This window comes from Ptychodera flava, chromosome 7, assembly GCF_041260155.1.
Source record: "Ptychodera flava strain L36383 chromosome 7, AS_Pfla_20210202, whole genome shotgun sequence".
NCBI lineage: Eukaryota > Metazoa > Hemichordata > Enteropneusta > Ptychoderidae > Ptychodera > Ptychodera flava.
In genome coordinates, this window is record NC_091934.1 from 14762784 (window position 1) to 14780191 (window position 17408).

The 17408-nt window shown below is 39.2% G+C and overlaps 1 protein-coding gene across 1 annotated transcript; it reads right to left on the minus strand.

Moving 5' to 3' along the window:
- Positions 1–899: 899 nt before the first annotated feature.
- On the minus strand, positions 900–12859 carry LOC139136843 (insulin-like growth factor-binding protein complex acid labile subunit). Its single transcript, XM_070704678.1, has 2 exons — positions 12735–12859; positions 900–4842 (listed from the first exon to the last, which is right to left on the minus strand). Exon 2 carries the CDS (start codon positions 4818–4820, stop codon positions 2025–2027), a length of 2796 nt encoding a protein of 931 aa, XP_070560779.1. The 5' UTR covers positions 4821–4842; positions 12735–12859; the 3' UTR covers positions 900–2024.
- Between the last annotated feature and the right edge of the window lie 4549 nt (positions 12860–17408).

The window sequence follows — 17408 nt, forward strand, 5'->3', positions numbered from 1 at the left end:
ACCTATAACCTTGTCATATTTTGACCCCCTAGGAAGCTGGTTTTTATTCAATATGAGCGAAAAATTCACATTTCTCTCCCATTTATATGGCGCATATTACCCATTCACCTGGAGATATTGTAAAAAGTAGCGTGGTGACACCCTTTTATAAAAGTGTAAACTAAATGGTGTTATGTCAGGATTTTATTCGCCAAGTTTGGTCAAAATGACACCATTCAAAGCGACAGGAAGAAATTTCGAAAATTATGTAGTGATATAATTTCGATATCGTCATTTTGTAATCGATACTTATGTAAAAATTTCTTTACAAACATCATGAAAACTATACATTCGATAGATATGGATCTTAAGTCTTGGTATTTATTAAAATTAACTCATTGCTAAGCTTTGATAATTGCTTTCTTTAGTTTAAGTGAATTATATCATTTTTATTTATTTCTAACGACGCCATTTTAACGTCCGTTTCCATGGAAACGAGCGTGGTGACCCCCATTTTTTTTTTATTTTTGCACTTGCACAACTTCCAAGAATATTTGTGCAAAGTTTCAAGAAAATGACACCACAACTTAATTTTGACGTAATTCGTAGTACTTCACCTTAAGCTAAAACACGGTCCCTCCGGGCTAAAACATTGAAGTGTGACACCGATATGGTTACGTCACTTTGGTCATCGCTTAATTGACTTTGGCATGAAACAATGGCTCATACATACATCCATAATCAAATTCTGGCTCCACAAATCTTGACCATGCAACGTTAGTAACTATTATTTTTAGAAGTCGGCATTTGTCAAAAGAACTATTATAAATATTAAAAAGCGTTGGTTGGGATGCCAACTCAGCAGAATAATTCTGAATATCTTAAAAACTTCCTTCCAATCAAGTATTTGGATTGTCATCTTTTATCCAATCAAGTACCTTTAATACTTTCTAGCCAATGTACAGTTACTTCCTGTAAACTATTTAACATGTTCAGGTTACGCCCTGAAAAATTGTCTATTGAATGAGACGTTTTGAGATGTAAGAGCATGATGACTTTCTGGTCGGTCAAGCTGACAGCGTTTCAATAAACATCATCCACTTCAACTTACGACGCCTCTGTGTAGTAGCATCCTGTGTTACCTCTCAGCGAAATAATTCCCTAGTTGAAGTTATCAACCGTTAAAAACAGCCGGCAACAACTAGTATGATATAATAGAAAATAGCCAGGGTGAAATGACCTTGTTTGAGTTATGGCTGCCATAAGCTTTCATTAAGCCTTCCACTTACAAAACAATAAAGTGTAATGATGTCCCAGTTTGTCTTTGTTTAGTTTAGTACCCTTGGTTCTAGTTCAGAGAATCTTCTGACCGGTTATTGTACACACAAATATCCTTAACTTTTTCTATCAGTCAATATCGGAGATAATAGTGACTATGCAAGAGATTTTGCCAAGAAAGCAAATAATATGAGATTGATCTCCCAAAGTAGTTTTGCAGATCAATGTTCTCTACAACGTGTGGAGCGGTCTCAGTCAGAAAAATGTAACAACTTAGCCGGCTATTGAACCACTCTTTTTGGGAGTGGAGATTTAGCCGAGCGGTTCTCTCTGTGGCCTCTCCGCTAGGCGACTGATGCTGTATGTTGTGGGTTCGAACCCGATTGAAAACTAGCCGTATTTTACTGGGGGTGTTTTCTATTGATTTTGATATAAACGAACCCAAGGCCAAGCAGATTGCGTCCGAAAGCAAAATTTAGTCATACTTTCGAATTTAATGAACAGACATAACTGCACACAAAGTGTGAGAGCAGTTTTCACTGTATGATAGTGACAGCACTTGATCTCTCATACTTTTGAACTTGCTCAGTGTATCTGAGTGATGTGGTTTACATGACTGCCCTCACTGATATGCTGCTTCAGAGTCTCCCAGAACACTTTCTTCCGCCGTTCATTACTTGTACACTCCCACCATTTATTCACCCTCTTTTGACACAGTGGGAAGCGCAAAATGCGCGGCCGTTTCTTGTCCGGTATTTTTTCCAAGTTCACGAAGACCATGACATAAACAACTTCCGGTAAGCGGTGTAAAGCTCCTGCATACACTTGCCATTTGCTACAAAGCTTTCAGATATAACAAATAAAGTCTTTCTGCTGTACTTGTTTATGAGGTTATTAATATAAGTTTGTTTTCCAGTGTGTGGCTGCATGTCACGCTCCTTAAAGTGCACCCGTAGATGCAGAGTAGTTTCCAGATGTGGAAGTAGATTTGTCTCTACCCAATCGTTATCCTCGTCACTGTTCGATATGTTCACATCATACGCATATGTGTGATCTTCCATTAGTGGTTCATTTCGGTGGCAATTTCGGTGGAGATTGAATTTTAGCTTTGTGGTGAACAACAAGTAAGAAGTTTCATATGGGCAGATCAGACGTGTCATGTAACAGCACGATAGAAGTAATATAAGGAACATGAACATACCAAGTATTATCATGATGAATACTTCCAAAATTGACAGATTTGAGGATTCACATACGAGTGTGTTGGGATTCAAATCAGCGATAGTCTTACCACGCAACCTATCAGGAGTGTCGCAAGCATAGTCTTGAAACCAATAGGGTCTGTCATCAAAGTGATGAGAATTTGAGGTCAGGCTAATCATGGATTTCGCTTTGCTTGAGGTGAGAAACTCATCGGTAGACTTAAAGCTGCAGCTGCAATTGTATTTGTTCCCATTCAAATAAAGCTTTTTGAGTTTTGGCAACTGCTCGAAGAACTTGCTCTCAATTGTGGCTATTGCATTCTGTTGAAGTTCTAAGGTTTCCAGGTTGTGCAGGCCCTTGCATGGGATAGAGTCAAGAGATGCGATTGTGTTCAGACTCAAATCCAGATGTGTCAAGTGGGTACAGTTGGCAAATATGTCAGGCGGTATTTTCTCTATGCGGTTATCTTTCAGTTTCAGAACCTTGAGCTTGGAGAGTTTGGTAAAAATGCTCCATGGAAAGTAATCCGGATCATAATGGATCCTAATGTTCAGCCTTTCCAGGTTTTGAAACGCTCTCCAATTCCGAGAAAAGTAATTTTCCACACATTTACAGTTGTCCACAAAGTATGCCTTGAAGTCCAGTTTCTTAAGTGGGCTGACGTATCCCGGGCACTTCACAGACATGTCATCAAAAGGGAACACATATTTTCTGTGCATCCATGCCTGGGAAATGTTCAAGAATGTCAAATTTTTCATTTTGCAAAGAGGCAGATGAGACTGGTCCGACCAGGTATTCCCAAAGATATCCAACTCTTCAAGGCTGGGAAGATCATCAAAATTCTGTGGCAAAAGTTTAATTTTTCCTTGATCTCCCAGATTCAAAGTTCGTAAGTTCTTCAAGCCTGCGAATACATTTTCCTGCCAGTAGGCTATGGCGTTCTCTGAAAGGTCTAGTGAAGTCAGGGAGAAGCTTGGTTGGACGTTAAATGTTTGTGGTATTATGGTCTGCAAGTTGTTGTCCTTCAGTGATAGCTTTAACAGATTATAAAGTCCTGAAAATGCAGCAACCTCAATGTGCGTTATGAGATTGTGAGATATATCTAAAACCTCTAGTGATGAGAAAGCTACAAAAGTGTTGTTTTCAAGTTCAGATAGTTGATTTCTGCTAATGTCAAGTTCCTTCAGGAACGATGTATTGACAGCCTGTGTTGCAAAGGCTACTGCTGAAAATGATAGCTTAGAGAAGAAAAATATACCATGTATGGTCTCGTTTGAGATTCTCAGAGTATGTACTTGTGACCTTTGAACTCCAGCTGTACTCATCGCAGCTCTGCTTTCTGTGAAATAATCTACTTTCATTGAACTTAAATCAAGAAAGGAAAGGTTTGTGAAACAATTGAAGACTTCAGAACGCCAGTATGAGACTTCATTATCACGGAAGTCCAGCTTGTTGAGAGGACTATTAGCTATGCCAATGAATGAATCGTTACTCAGCAAATCCGTCTTGTTTGTGACAGAAACAAGATGTATGTTGCGCAGGCTACATTTCTGGTAGTCCTTTCCGAATTTTATTTCATGAAGTGGGTTGAAACTGAAGCTGACGTCTACCAGCCGTGGCATGTAGTTGCACAACCGTGTGAGTAGGTTGCCACTCAAGTCCAGGAATTCCAGCTTGCTGAGAGAACGGAAGATCACACTGTCTATAGTATGCAGCTTGTTACCTTTTAGAGACAGCCTCTTGAGATTTGGAACTTTTCCAAACACCTCACGCCGGATCAGAGATATGTTGCACAACTCCAAAGTCAGATTTTGCAGATTTTCTAAACCAAAGAGTAGATTGCTAGAAAGTAATTCTGGCAGATAGCACATGCTCAGTTGTAGTTCATGCAGGTTTGTAAGTTCTGCAAAAGTCCTGTCTTGAAGATCTTCAAGAGGGTTTTTTCTAATGTCAAGGATTTCTAAGTTGTACATACCCCAAAAGACATCATTGTTCAGACTCTGTATTTCGTTATCTTGCAAGTGTAAGTGCTGCAGATTGGTCACTTCGGCAAACGCATGTGACGTCAGCTGCCTGATCATGTTTGATTCCAGCCACAGCTCTGTGAGTCGATTGAAGTTTTCCAACAGGTCCTTGTTCACCACAGTGATGTTGTTTCCGTTCAGCCACAGTGCCATTATTGTGTTACGCTCTGCTGGAAGATGTTTTGGAATACCGGCCAGGTTCTGTCGGCTGCAGTCCAGGATTGTCTTGTTATAGAAGTGCTGATGGCAAGGTTGAGGCGTATAATCACAGTAGTAACCTGCTAAAGTGATCACTACAAGAACAATAACGTTGACTCTTTGTTGTTGATTTTCCATTGTAACTCTGCCTACCAATAATCTATGGAGAATGAATATACATGTACCAAGTTAATGTCAATAATACATACGCACCTCGAGACAGAAAATTTAAACTTTAGGCACTCTTTCTGCAAGAAAATTGAGGCCATCCTCATTATTTATGAAGAAAATTAAGTCGCATTTACTACGTATACCATTGAAAAATGGCTTTCCATACCTTGTGTTGTTAATTCTATTGGGAAAAATTAACATTTTTTAATTTCACAAAGAAGCAGGGTGTTAAAACTTCACTTACTCTGCAGGTATAAAATGAGTCACAAGTAACAGACCAGAGAAGTATTGTTGTATTGATAAAAAATCAGTAAATTCTCGATTGGATTCGAACTCACAGCCTAGGCCACCTATTAACCTAGACTAGACTTCAGCTCTCAGAACCCTTCGGCCAATCCCAACTTAAAGAAAGTGTCTTCAGTAACTGAGCTAAGTTGTTGCACATTTTCTGACCGTGATCCCATCACGCGCCCACATTTATAACTACTGCATTGTACATTGCACAGATACCCAAACAAGCAATGAATTGCATGCCAAAAACTGATTTGCTCAGGTACTTTCTTCATATCTTAATGAGAAGCAAGCACAGTATCTTCAAATATCTGAGAAAGGTGCATGATATGAAGTAATCCTTCTATTAGATTGTCTTCCCTTTTTTAGTCCATTTGGTCAAAGGTCCAACAGACTGATGTCATGTGCAGTAGTAAGCGACAGCTCAACAAAATCCGTTCAGTAACTTTTCCTTTCACTTAATGCGATGGTCAGGCAAATATCTCTAGACATTTTTTTTTTCATTTTACTTAACTGAATAATTTTATACTCCACTTTTAATTGTTTTAGTCGAAATTAATGTTAGCTCAGCCTTGAAGTCGATCATTTGATCACTTTGATGTTTGGCACGTTTGCAGTTAATGAATCCATCCTTGACAGGTTATTTATTGCTTCAAAAGTTTGATGTGTGACGCAGGGGGTCGGCTGGCATATCGAACATGCTTTGAATAACATCCTGCTCCATAGTCAGTACATGCTGTTATGGAAGCCCAGTTTGAAACAATATACCCTCCATTAAAAAGACTCTATAAGGTTCTACAGAGTTCTATGGCTTATATTTATACTTTACAGTATATATACAAATTCTTTAGAAGGTCTACAGAGTTAATAGAGTTATGTCATCATTTTTATAGAATTCTACAGAAATACAATATACCATAGAATGATAGAGAACATTTAGTAGACAAGTCATTTGTCATCATGTGACATTGGTGATATTAATGTTGCCCATTGGTCATTATACAGCCTGCATACGTGGTCATACTTGTCATATCATAATTACACACAGCTGAAAGATTACATCACACAGTTCACAGATATAAATAGTGTTGAAGTAGGTCACCTAGTTCTGATATATGACATGTGACACTGTCTAGTGCAAACAAAGACTAGAAAAGAGACTGGCTGATGAAATCACCCGTATGAAACTGAGGCAATGGTGAGCATAACGAGAATCATTGCAGAAAAGAAGACTCATGGTCTTTGATAGGTCATATCTTATCACATGATCTGTGACGACAGCACACACTGGAATCAAAACTGTGAAAACTTGAAAGCCCTATTGTATAATCATTGGATCCAATGTTCTCCAGATGTAATCTAAATGTATAAATGAATATACATGGACCGGTAGTTTAACCCTTGACTCAGGCATTGCCAGTATTGTCCAAATTGTAACAAAAACAATGTGACAATGTACAAAATGTACATGATCACGCTAGAGTTTTTCAGTGTTCAAGGTATCGTAATTCAATATGACACTGAAAATTTGTGGCCTCCCAGATAGTCAGGAGGTTATATCGGGTATGAAATTCAGAGAAAGTGTCTCATGAATTTGTCTGAATTTGTAAATATGATTCAAGTGGTAGAGTAGCATATATTAATGATACAATGTACCGATCGAGCTACATGTAGGTCATAGTTAATATCACTCCACCCACCCAAATACACTCTCTCTCTCTCTCTCTCTCTCTCTCTCTCTCTCTCTCTCTCTCTCTCTCTCTCTCTCTCTCTCTCTCTCCCTTTTAAAACAGAACAATCAACAGAATAACAAAATTTAAGCTAATATTTGGTTTATACCAAAAAGAGCTTATATGGAAGGTCGGCGGCGTCTGTATGTATGTATGTTAGTATGTATGGATGTTTATCATATACTATGCCCTGTATTGTGTGTGTACTGAGTTCAGTGACATGATTTATCATGTTGATTTGCATGTCAATAAAGTGATACGCCTTGTTGATTTGCATATGAAAGGAATGATCAGCGCGTCTTTCTTTCATTCAATTGAATATTGCATATGAAAAAGTGATACGACCTGTTGATTTACATAGCAAAGCCTGATACGGCCTGTTTGATTTGCATACCGGACTACTTACATGGTGGCCCCCTAATCAAAGCAAACCATGGTGCCCGTCTATGATTTTGACTTTGACTACGATATCATGTCCGATCTCCAAAAGTGGCAGGGTTTTGAAGCATAGGGAAATGCGGGGTAACTAAATAAAACACATGTGTCGATATCGGATTAACCTGCTCGCAGTGCTACCAATTTGAACAAATTAAAGAGCAGAGCATCACACCGTACGGGCACTGACAGATCGATGACAGACCGCTGTATCGTCCGTGCATATGCACAGACGCGCAGACGACAAGCAAAAGTGCTATCGGACATGTCGGAGGACCGGCAAATTCGAAAGCAAAACTTTAAAAAATATCATGTATTCATGGTAAATGCGTTCTGGAAAATAATACCAAACACAACACTTGCATGTACCGTACCGATTCGGTAGATATCCTACATGTTTGATAACAGAGTTCAAGCATTTCTCTGCTCAACCGTCAATGAGCCAGCTGATAGATTACGTCAGACGCTAGTATATCAATCCGCCTTAGCAAGATGACGCAAATAAATGTAGTCCATCAAAAAAAACCACAGTGAAACGTATCATATTTTAATATACGAGATTTAATCATTCAAAACGTCGGCATAGGTATATGATAAAGAGGTTATCCCTCGATATCACCTCTTGGTGGGGTCGTATTGCTGCTCGTGCGGTTGTGGGCCGCATCACACTCGTCTACGACTCGTGTGATGCGGCCCACAACCGCACTCGCAGCAATACGACCCCACCAAGAGGTGATATCGAGGGATAACCTCATGATGTCCATCTACATGTAAAACTCCAAGGCCGCAGCACATAGCATTTTAGTACAAAAAGTACAGTATCTGACAGATAAACTAAATGTGATATTGAAATTATCATTAAATCTGCAATTTTGTATTGTTGGGGCAATTTTTACCATTTTTTGTTCAAAAATATGTTTTTCAAAAGGTATTGGTCTGATAGCTTTTAAATTTGGTATACAGGTTTCTACAGATAAACTTAATGTAATAAACTGAAATTGTGATGAAATCTGCAACTTTGGGTTTCGGGGGCAGGTTTTGCCATTTTTGGTCAAAATATTTGATTCTCAACAAACTACTCGTCTGATAGCTTTGGTTGATACAGGGTTTTACATCACTTTTTACTTTTGAGAGTCCCTGGGACCCCTGGTGTTAGAAAATGGGAGTCCTACATCAAAATATGGGGGTCCCAATTTATTTCACAAGAATTTTTAGTGTTTATCCATGCCATGGTCTTGACTGTGTTCAATTAGTATTAAAACACGGCAAATTGTTGCACATTTCTTAAAATTATTCTTACATGAAAATTCTAGTTCATACTGAGGGCCCTCATTGATCAATTCAAAGAACACTATCCATGATTGAAATTATCTCATAACTTTAATGACAAGTTCACAACGTTGTGAAATTTGAAGAAGTATTCAAATTTGGCAAATTGACAAGAAGGTAAGTAATTCCATATTCTGAAATGGCATTCACCTAGCAAGTCCAGTAGGTTTGAGTTCACACTCTGCCAGCAGCTCCTTCGGCAAATAACCTAGCAGTGTTCATGAAGTCAAAATCATCTATGATGGGGCCAACAGTTTGATGAACATTAGTCTATTAAGCCTTTGAGGATTGAGTCTATTTCGTGCCCTCTGTTTGATGGCATTTTGTACTGAAAAGCCCCTTTCACATGGGGCAGAGGACACTGGTATGACAAGAGCAATTTAGCTAGGATGGCAAAATCAGGATACTCCTCTGTAAAATCAGTTAGCAACAGCTTGATATACATATCAAAATTCAGTGCGTCCCTATGAGATCTTGTGAAGTGTTTGTAAAACAGAAAGTGTGCCCTAGCTCTATCAGCATCAATACCTGGTGTATTGTTATAATGATTCAACAGTTGATCAAGCTGGTTGACCCCATAGTCAGGTAGGTTGGCCACATTGTCAGGATATCTGTGTGGGTTGAGAATCACATCAAAACATTCCAGAATATTCATCTCATCATCTGGAAATCTGCTATCTAAATTCTGCAGCAGTTTGTTGATATAATTTTCTCTTACATTACAGAACCTCTGTCTGAGTGGCTGATTGTCAGAGATTTGAATGTTTTTGTTTGTGTTTTTCTGACCATTGCCAGGAACGTCACCCAAATCATTAAAGACTTCTCTGACAGTGTGTGAATCATTAAGTCATTGTATTCAATGTGTCCCCAGTAGACTGAACACTTTTTTTGATATGGGATAGGTTGACAGAATTTTTCTGAAATGTAAGGCTCAAAATTCCAATCACAGTAAGGACATCAATCAATAAGGCAGTGAATAGCAGAAACAGTGAATTAGAGATAAATTTCAACAGCCCATCAGCCTTTCCCCTTTTTTGTCACTTGCAAGTGCCAAGGCAATTGGCTCAAAACTGATGAAAATCATCTTGACAGCTGATTCAACCGACAACCAACGAACAGATGTAGGCTCAGTAATTTGTTTTGCCTTCCCATTCAACAGAGTTTGAATTTCTCTAAGTTTGTCATATCTCACACTAGAGTCATTGAAGTATTTATACAATGAATGGATTATATTATGATATTCTTTGCAATATTCAATCTCTCTGCCTGCTTGAGAAGCAGCAAGATTCAATCGATGTGCAACACAATGCACTTGAACAAGGTTGGGATTTCTGGCTTTTAATTTTGCACCCAACCCGTTCAAACGACCGGTCATTACGGCCGCCCCGTCTGTTCCTAGTCCGTATATTTTGTCTACGGCCGCGTCACAGATTTCTTTGCTAATCAAAAATTCAATCAAGGCGGTTTCGACACCTGCAGCAGTGGCATCTGTAATTTGCTGGTTACCGAGGAAAGAAACATTCGCCTCGCCATTCTGAATATATCGAACATATATAGCAAGTTTCTTATGAACGGTAATGTCACAAGTCTCATCCAACATTATACCGATGAAGTCACTTGCATGTATACTATCAATCAGGGACTTCTCGATCACACGTTGAATACACTCTTCAAACTCCATAACTATCTGAGGACGTTTGTAATATTCGATGTCTAAGCCGTTCAGATTCTGTAGATGCATGATGTCAGTGAATACATCGCACAGAAGGTCACGTTTAGCGATCAGGTAAACAGTACGTAATTGTGCAGCGTACGCCTCGAGTTCGTTACTCTTACCCTGCAACTGCCGGTCCTCTGCAGATTTGCAAGCAGTAGTAAATTGCGACCTGAAGCTTAGGATTTTTAACACTTGTGAGATGACTTTTCGAGTCCTGATGACGAGTGAGAGTTGAATGTTGAAAATTGAAAATTGGAACAACCTTCCGTGAACGGGCATGTGACATTCGCTTTCAAACATACATCGCATTCCATGACGTTTCGCTCTTCAGAATATCGAAGCCATTTAAACCTATCGAGCCAACTTCTGTTGAATGTTCGTAATTTTGCTGACTTGGCCGGGGGACCTGATGTACATGTATCAGTATCGCATGGCGTAGCTGCTGTTTCGGCCTCAACCAAACCCGCATCGTGCTGGTTGCTGCGGCCGCCGAAAAACTTTCGCAGATCGGCCTGTTTTGGGTGTTTGACACGACGTGCCATGATGCATAAACAATGTGTTAATCGACGCAAACAGGAAATCGACCAATTAAGAATCAGTTTACATTTTGAAAGTCACTTTTTACGGTAATTAAAATTTGTTTCGCGGGTACCATTGGTCATCAAACAATGGAGGCCAATGCACTACGGAGCATTCCATTAAAGTATGGGGTCGGTAAGGTTTACTGGGATGTGTTTTACGTGTTCAGCAGCTTCGCAAGGTGTACACCAGCAACAGATATTTGTGCGTCCCAAGGGACGCGTGGTTCTTTTTTGAGGGGTCCTGCGTCCGGTTTTATGCGTAAAGGACGCAGAAATGCGCGTCATGTAAAACCCTGGTTGATATGTTCTTAGGGATGATCTTAAGTGATATGTTCAAATTATGATGAAATCTTCAATTTGTTTTGTTGCCACTGAAATGAGCTATCAAAGAATTCCACCTTCTTCATCATCATGTATCAAAAACAGTTATTCTCTGCATAACACAGCGGGTCTATATTGCTGCTAGGTCACTTGTTTGGTCAAAAAAGCATTTTCTCCCAAAGTGGATTGCTTTGAAACTTGATACTATTGATTTCAGAGTTGTCTTATGTTGAATTTTTCAAAATTGTGGTGAAATTTTCATATTTGTATTTTTGTTGCAGTTTTTCTCATTTTGGTTAAAATAATTTTCACTGAAGTAAATATACTTATTGCTTTGAAACCTAGTATGCATGTACCTAGAGGCAACCTTACTTTAGTATCTTCAAATTGTTGTGAAATTTTCACATTTGTAGTTTGGAGGCACTTTTCCCATTTTGGTCAAAAATTCTTTGTCTCTTCAATAGCTCATCCGATCGCTTTGAAACTTGTTATGATTGTTCCCATGGGTAAAGATATTTAAGTATACTTTGGCCTGCCACATCGAATCAAATGTGAGCCAAATGCATTGACGCTTTATTTTAACTTTTGGATAATCTGCTCTGGAATTGCGACCAATTTATCTTGCACTTTTGGATTTACTGCTGAAATGCAGTCCATAAGCCATCAGTCAACAGAGATTTGAATTCAAGGCCAGCAAACAGAACAATGAAAACGGGAAATAAGCTTATTTTTTCACCAAAACATATCCTCTTGAAATGAATACCCCGTAAATACTATTTTCGAAACCATCATGACGACTTATCTCCCTCACAAGAGACTTCCTCAGGAAACTCTTCCATAAGACCACCATTCTTGATCAAATACGGTATTTTTGACCAGAAAAAGTCTTTCTATATTTTCACCAAAACATATCCTCTTAAAATGAATACCCTGTAAATATTACTTTCGAAACAATCATGACGACTGTTTAACTTATTTCCCCACAAGAGACTTCCTCAGGCAACTCTTCCATTAGGACTTTCTCAGCCAACTCTTCCATTAGACCACCTTTCTTGATCAGATAGGGGTTTTTTTGGCCAGGAAAAAATATTTTCTTTCAAAAACATGTGAACTTTTCCTGTGTAAATAGAGTTTTTATATTGTACTGTATTGCCCGAGACATGACCTTGAAATATGAGGATTTTATGTAGAGCACACTCTCTTCACTCACAGTAGAAAGACTGTGTGTAAAAGTGAATTTTGCACCGATCTGATAGGGCTGCTGTTTACAAAATCACAAGTTGATCATTGAACAGGCATTACAGCAATGACGTTGCTCAAGTGCTACGATTAATGTACACTATTCTTCTATGTAGAAAGTTGACGTCAAATTGAGTCTCAATTGAAACTTTTGTTGTGACACGCATGGGCAATGCACAGAACGTACTTAGAAAACATCCAAAGTTTGCCAAAGATACTGTAAGTGGTTAAAACTTACCCACTCTAGTTTTTAAAAAAGCAGTATTCAGGCCTTGCCTTGTCCAGAAACGAGCCAAAGAGTTGTGTCCAAGTGCAACAGCAAACCAGGATGTATTTCTATACTACTAGCCGGCCTTATGATTGGCCATCTGAATACGGTTCCTCCACAAAACGGGTTATCTGACTCACAAACAGCTAGGTCACAGTTTCGCAGAAATCCGGATAGAGGCAGTTCGCGAAACAAGGAGACGAGCCGTTATCATTGCTCGCAAAGATAAAGGCCGGGGCAATCTGGAAATCCGTGGGTGGTTGAGCTCTTTTGAATTCCGCTGCAATTGCCTGAACGGCAGATATTTGCATGACAAAATATTTAAGCCAGACAGTTGCCCTGAGATGCACTTGGAACACAGCGTCATAGTGACAGGCTATGTGGATTGGGTAGTTTATGAAAGTGTAGTTTATGCTGTGAGTTTAGTATGTTCCAACGTTCTGATTCGTAGCCTTACCACGGCAGATTTTTCTATTAAAAGGTTTAATGAACCCATGCAAACAGAAGACCAGAATACTATAATTTGAGCTACCTTAATAAACTACATGAGTAACTCTCAAATTAGCATCGGTTGGCATCAATCGTGACGAATATTGGAATGACTCTGATTTTCAGAGCTCGGCTCAGTTCAAACTTTTACATCACCAAACACTGGGTCCAAACTTTCAATGTCATTGCTGGTGATATGAAACGTCATGCAAATCAATATATTTTTGTTATCGATTTCAGAAGCAACCACGTTCGTTCGTAAGGCCATCCACAATTCTATGTTCAGTCACGTTCTTCTGGTCACGATCCCTCTCTGGCGTACATGCAGGCTCCTAGATTCATTCCGTTCAAGTGTGAGTGTTACGTATCGATTATTATCGGAAACATTTCTTTCTGAAATTCTCTCAAAAAGTCACATTGCCTGGATATTTTATATTTCTGTATCAAACGTCATAGCACGATAGCACTCTTTTTATCCAGCTACGAGTAGGTTCAGGTAGAGAAAGGTAGCCCATGGATGTCTATTTTTTACATCCATGGGTAGCCTGAGGTAGAATATAGACTTAACCCCTTGACTACCTATGGCGCCGGATATATCCGGCGCCATATTGAATTACCATATACCTTGAGTGCCGGAAATATCCGGCACAGTTAAATAGGCGTATTTGCTTCGTTTTTGTCGCTAAAAATCCCGTAATTTCGGCGTCGGCACGCAGCGCGACTAAGACTGATGTATTCCGATCTGGCCTGAATGTGATTGCGCCCCCGTACGTCCGAGTATGGCCAAAATCCGGAAGCAAATGTCATGACCCATGACCTCGACCCTGAAAGGTCAGGCTGATCACAGAAGCGTCGCACTGATTGTTTACAGTTTTCAGAAGTACGGACGATCGCGAAGATGTTTATGGTTTGTTTTTTTTAATGAAATGAAATGTTTATTTATTGAAAACAAATGATTTATATGTAAATATGTTCTATTAACAGCAATATTCGTGAATGAAACTAGAGGAAATACAATTTTTTACTATAAACCAGTGAAATTTTATAGCAGCCATATTATCGATATGACTGGTCACATGACTGGTCATGTGTTTGGTCATGTGATATGTTGTTCCCTAAAATGTATTTTTAAATACTGTGAATTATTTTTTGATAAATCATAACCATTTTAGATGCATGTTTCTGCAAGGAAGACATAAAGCAGGTGTTTACAAATATAAACTGTGTTGATTTTCAAATACAGAATCATGTCAGATGCTGATGTTTGTGGTTCATTTACTCTGCCTTTTGTGAGAAAAATCTCAAATAGGTACATGATAACATCCATAAATAAGGTAAAGGGTAGTTGTTATTACATATATGTAAAGACAATACCATGAAAATTGCAACTGTATTCAAATTTGCGTCATTTTATGGATTCAAAACACGTCCTGATGCTTCAAATATTAATATTCTTTGCCAACTCTGGTCACATGATGTGTCATGTGATCAGTCACGTGACCTGGAAATACAAAACTTATGTATGAAAAAGTGGGAAATTTCGTGCTGATTCAGAAAATATATGGTTTATTGGTACTACTTAATTTTTACTCTAAGCAGTGTTCACGCAATGACCACACCTAAGATTTTATCAATATTTCCATAAGGGCCCTGGTATATAGGAATACATTGGCCTTGGTAGTCAAGGGGTAAAATTCCTAACAACTATATAATTGATTATACCAGCTACTTTCTGCTTTCTGTTGTACGCACTGACTACTGTGGGGGATGGTAATTTAATGTAAAGACTGGCTGTGTGGGTAGAATTTGGCCACATGAGGTGTTATGTGAATCCCGGGTCCCCCGTTTCTTTAATAGGTATGGGGTACATCAAAAACATATATAAGTATTTTGCTTTTATTCTTAAATTAAATGATGCAAAGAAAATTTTTTTTTGCTGATTGAATCAGCTATCTATGGAAAGCCGTTGGGAACCCTCGACGAAAACTCTTTCCCCATTGAAAATGCATAGGTAGATAACAAAACATTTTTCCAACGAAATACACAAAAAATACCTCCTGGCCACAACATAACTTTTAACGACGCCGTCAACTTCAAATGCACAACAACAACAACGCAAAGCATATTTATTTGCGACCACAAAATATCCGTCGGCGTCAACATTGCTGACACTGTGCTACTGACCTGGATTAACACTGGAGGTAACAATCTGTGAGGCAATTAGTGAGATGTCGAATGATAACGTTGGCGGCAAATGCCTAACTTGGAGTGCGGAAAAAAACAAAAGTTCGTGCGGACGCGAAATCACTTGCTGCTCATAATCAACATACGGACGCAGAAACTCCATGATAATGATTCCGCACTGAACTGCGAAATCTTATCGTCCTTGCGGCCGCCAAATCTCAACTCGGTCATTATCCAAACGTGGACGCTGGTAATATGAAACAGGTGCGGAAATTTCATATACTCGAGTTACAGTGAGACAAAACTTACAACGTACAGACGTTGCGGAAAAAAACTACAATTGAAGCTACGACAATCTCTACTCTGCTTGCACATAGTCTGTTGCAAAAATGGATCATGCGGAAAAATACCATATGCAATGAGCTTTGTTATGGTGCGGAAAAATGATTACGGAGTTTCTGCGGTGCGACAAACTAGTTCGTTCTGGTGCGACAAAACAGTAAGCTTGCCAGCGATCGTTGCGTGGAAAAACGTAATATGCAAATGAGGAGTCAGTTCTGGTGCGGGAAAAACCGATATGCAAATAAGGAGTCAGTTCTGGTGCGAAAAAAACGATATGCAAATGAGAATTACATACTTGCGTAGCGGTGCAACAAAACTTAAATTTTAGAGACGTTCAGAAAAAAAACACTAGAACTTGAAGCTGCGACAAACTCTACTCTGGTTGCACACAGTCTGTTACAAAACAGAAGGATGCAGAAAAATACCATAAGTAATGGCCATTGGTGCGACAAGTGTGTGCTTGTAACTGTTATGGTGCGGAAAAACAATATGCAATTACGGAGTACCAGCGGTGTGACAAACTAGTTCCTTTTTGGTGCGACAAACTGTATGCTTGCCAGCGATCGTTGTGCGGAAAAAAGTAATATGCAAATGAGGGTAAGTGAGTTCTGGTAGGGGAAAAAAAGATATGCAAATGAGTAGTATGTGCGGTGCGGAAAAAACTACTTTTTCCTGGTGCGACAAAAAATATGCTGATCAGGACCTTGTGCGGAAAAAAAAACTAAGATGCAAATGAGGAGTATGTTCTGGTGCGGAATAAAAAGGGCTACATTCGGGGCGACGACAAATTAAGTTTGTAAGTTCTGCTTTTATAACTAGTGGTGTCACAGCGTAGACACTTTTTAGGGTCTATGGTCACAGTCGCTTGGAGTTGCTATAGGGAGAAGATACACTGCCCGGGATAGACCGGTCCCCGTCGCTTGGCTGTTCTCGGCAGCAGTTACCTTTTTCTCCTTCAAATTACTATTGTTTTTGATATTTAATATCGCAACGAAAAACACACTTGTGTTCACAACAAGATATAGCCCATATATAAAGACACAAGCTATTAAACTAGCTCTGTGTGAAAACTGGGAGCATATAGAAAAGGACGAAACATTAAGGAATTTATTTCCTAAACAACCGATCATCGCTTACAAAAGAAATACGAACATCAGCGACACATTGATTAAGGCCAAAGTCCATTGCATTAGGAACAAGTCAATGAACGAACGAACACATTACAATCCAAACATAAGTATTCTGGCTTCACTGCTAGAAGAACAGGAGATCAACAATATCGACGTGACATAAAACAAAAAACATATTCTTTATATCTTCAGGCAACTGAGGAAGAGACCGCTCTGGTTTCGAAACGTGGGGACAAAGAGTCACGGCTGTCAAAGACACATCTGACTACGCCCACGTACGTCTCGCCATGGCTTACTTTAAAATTAACGACTCGTTTGTTAATTTTCACACCAACAGCCAAAACACAACTCAGACACTAAACACACCAAAGCACATACAAGACGAGATGGGTGATGTGTGAAGCCATGCCACTTTCCTTTATTACATCGCAACGTCTGTACGTTTTAAGTTTTGTCGCACCGTAACGCGGGTATATGAAGTTTCCGCACCAGTTTTATA

Coding starts and splice junctions, on each gene's coding strand:
- LOC139136843 (XM_070704678.1), bottom strand. CDS start 4,820: ATGGAAAATCAACAACAAAGAGTCAACGTTATTGTTCTTGTAGTGATC.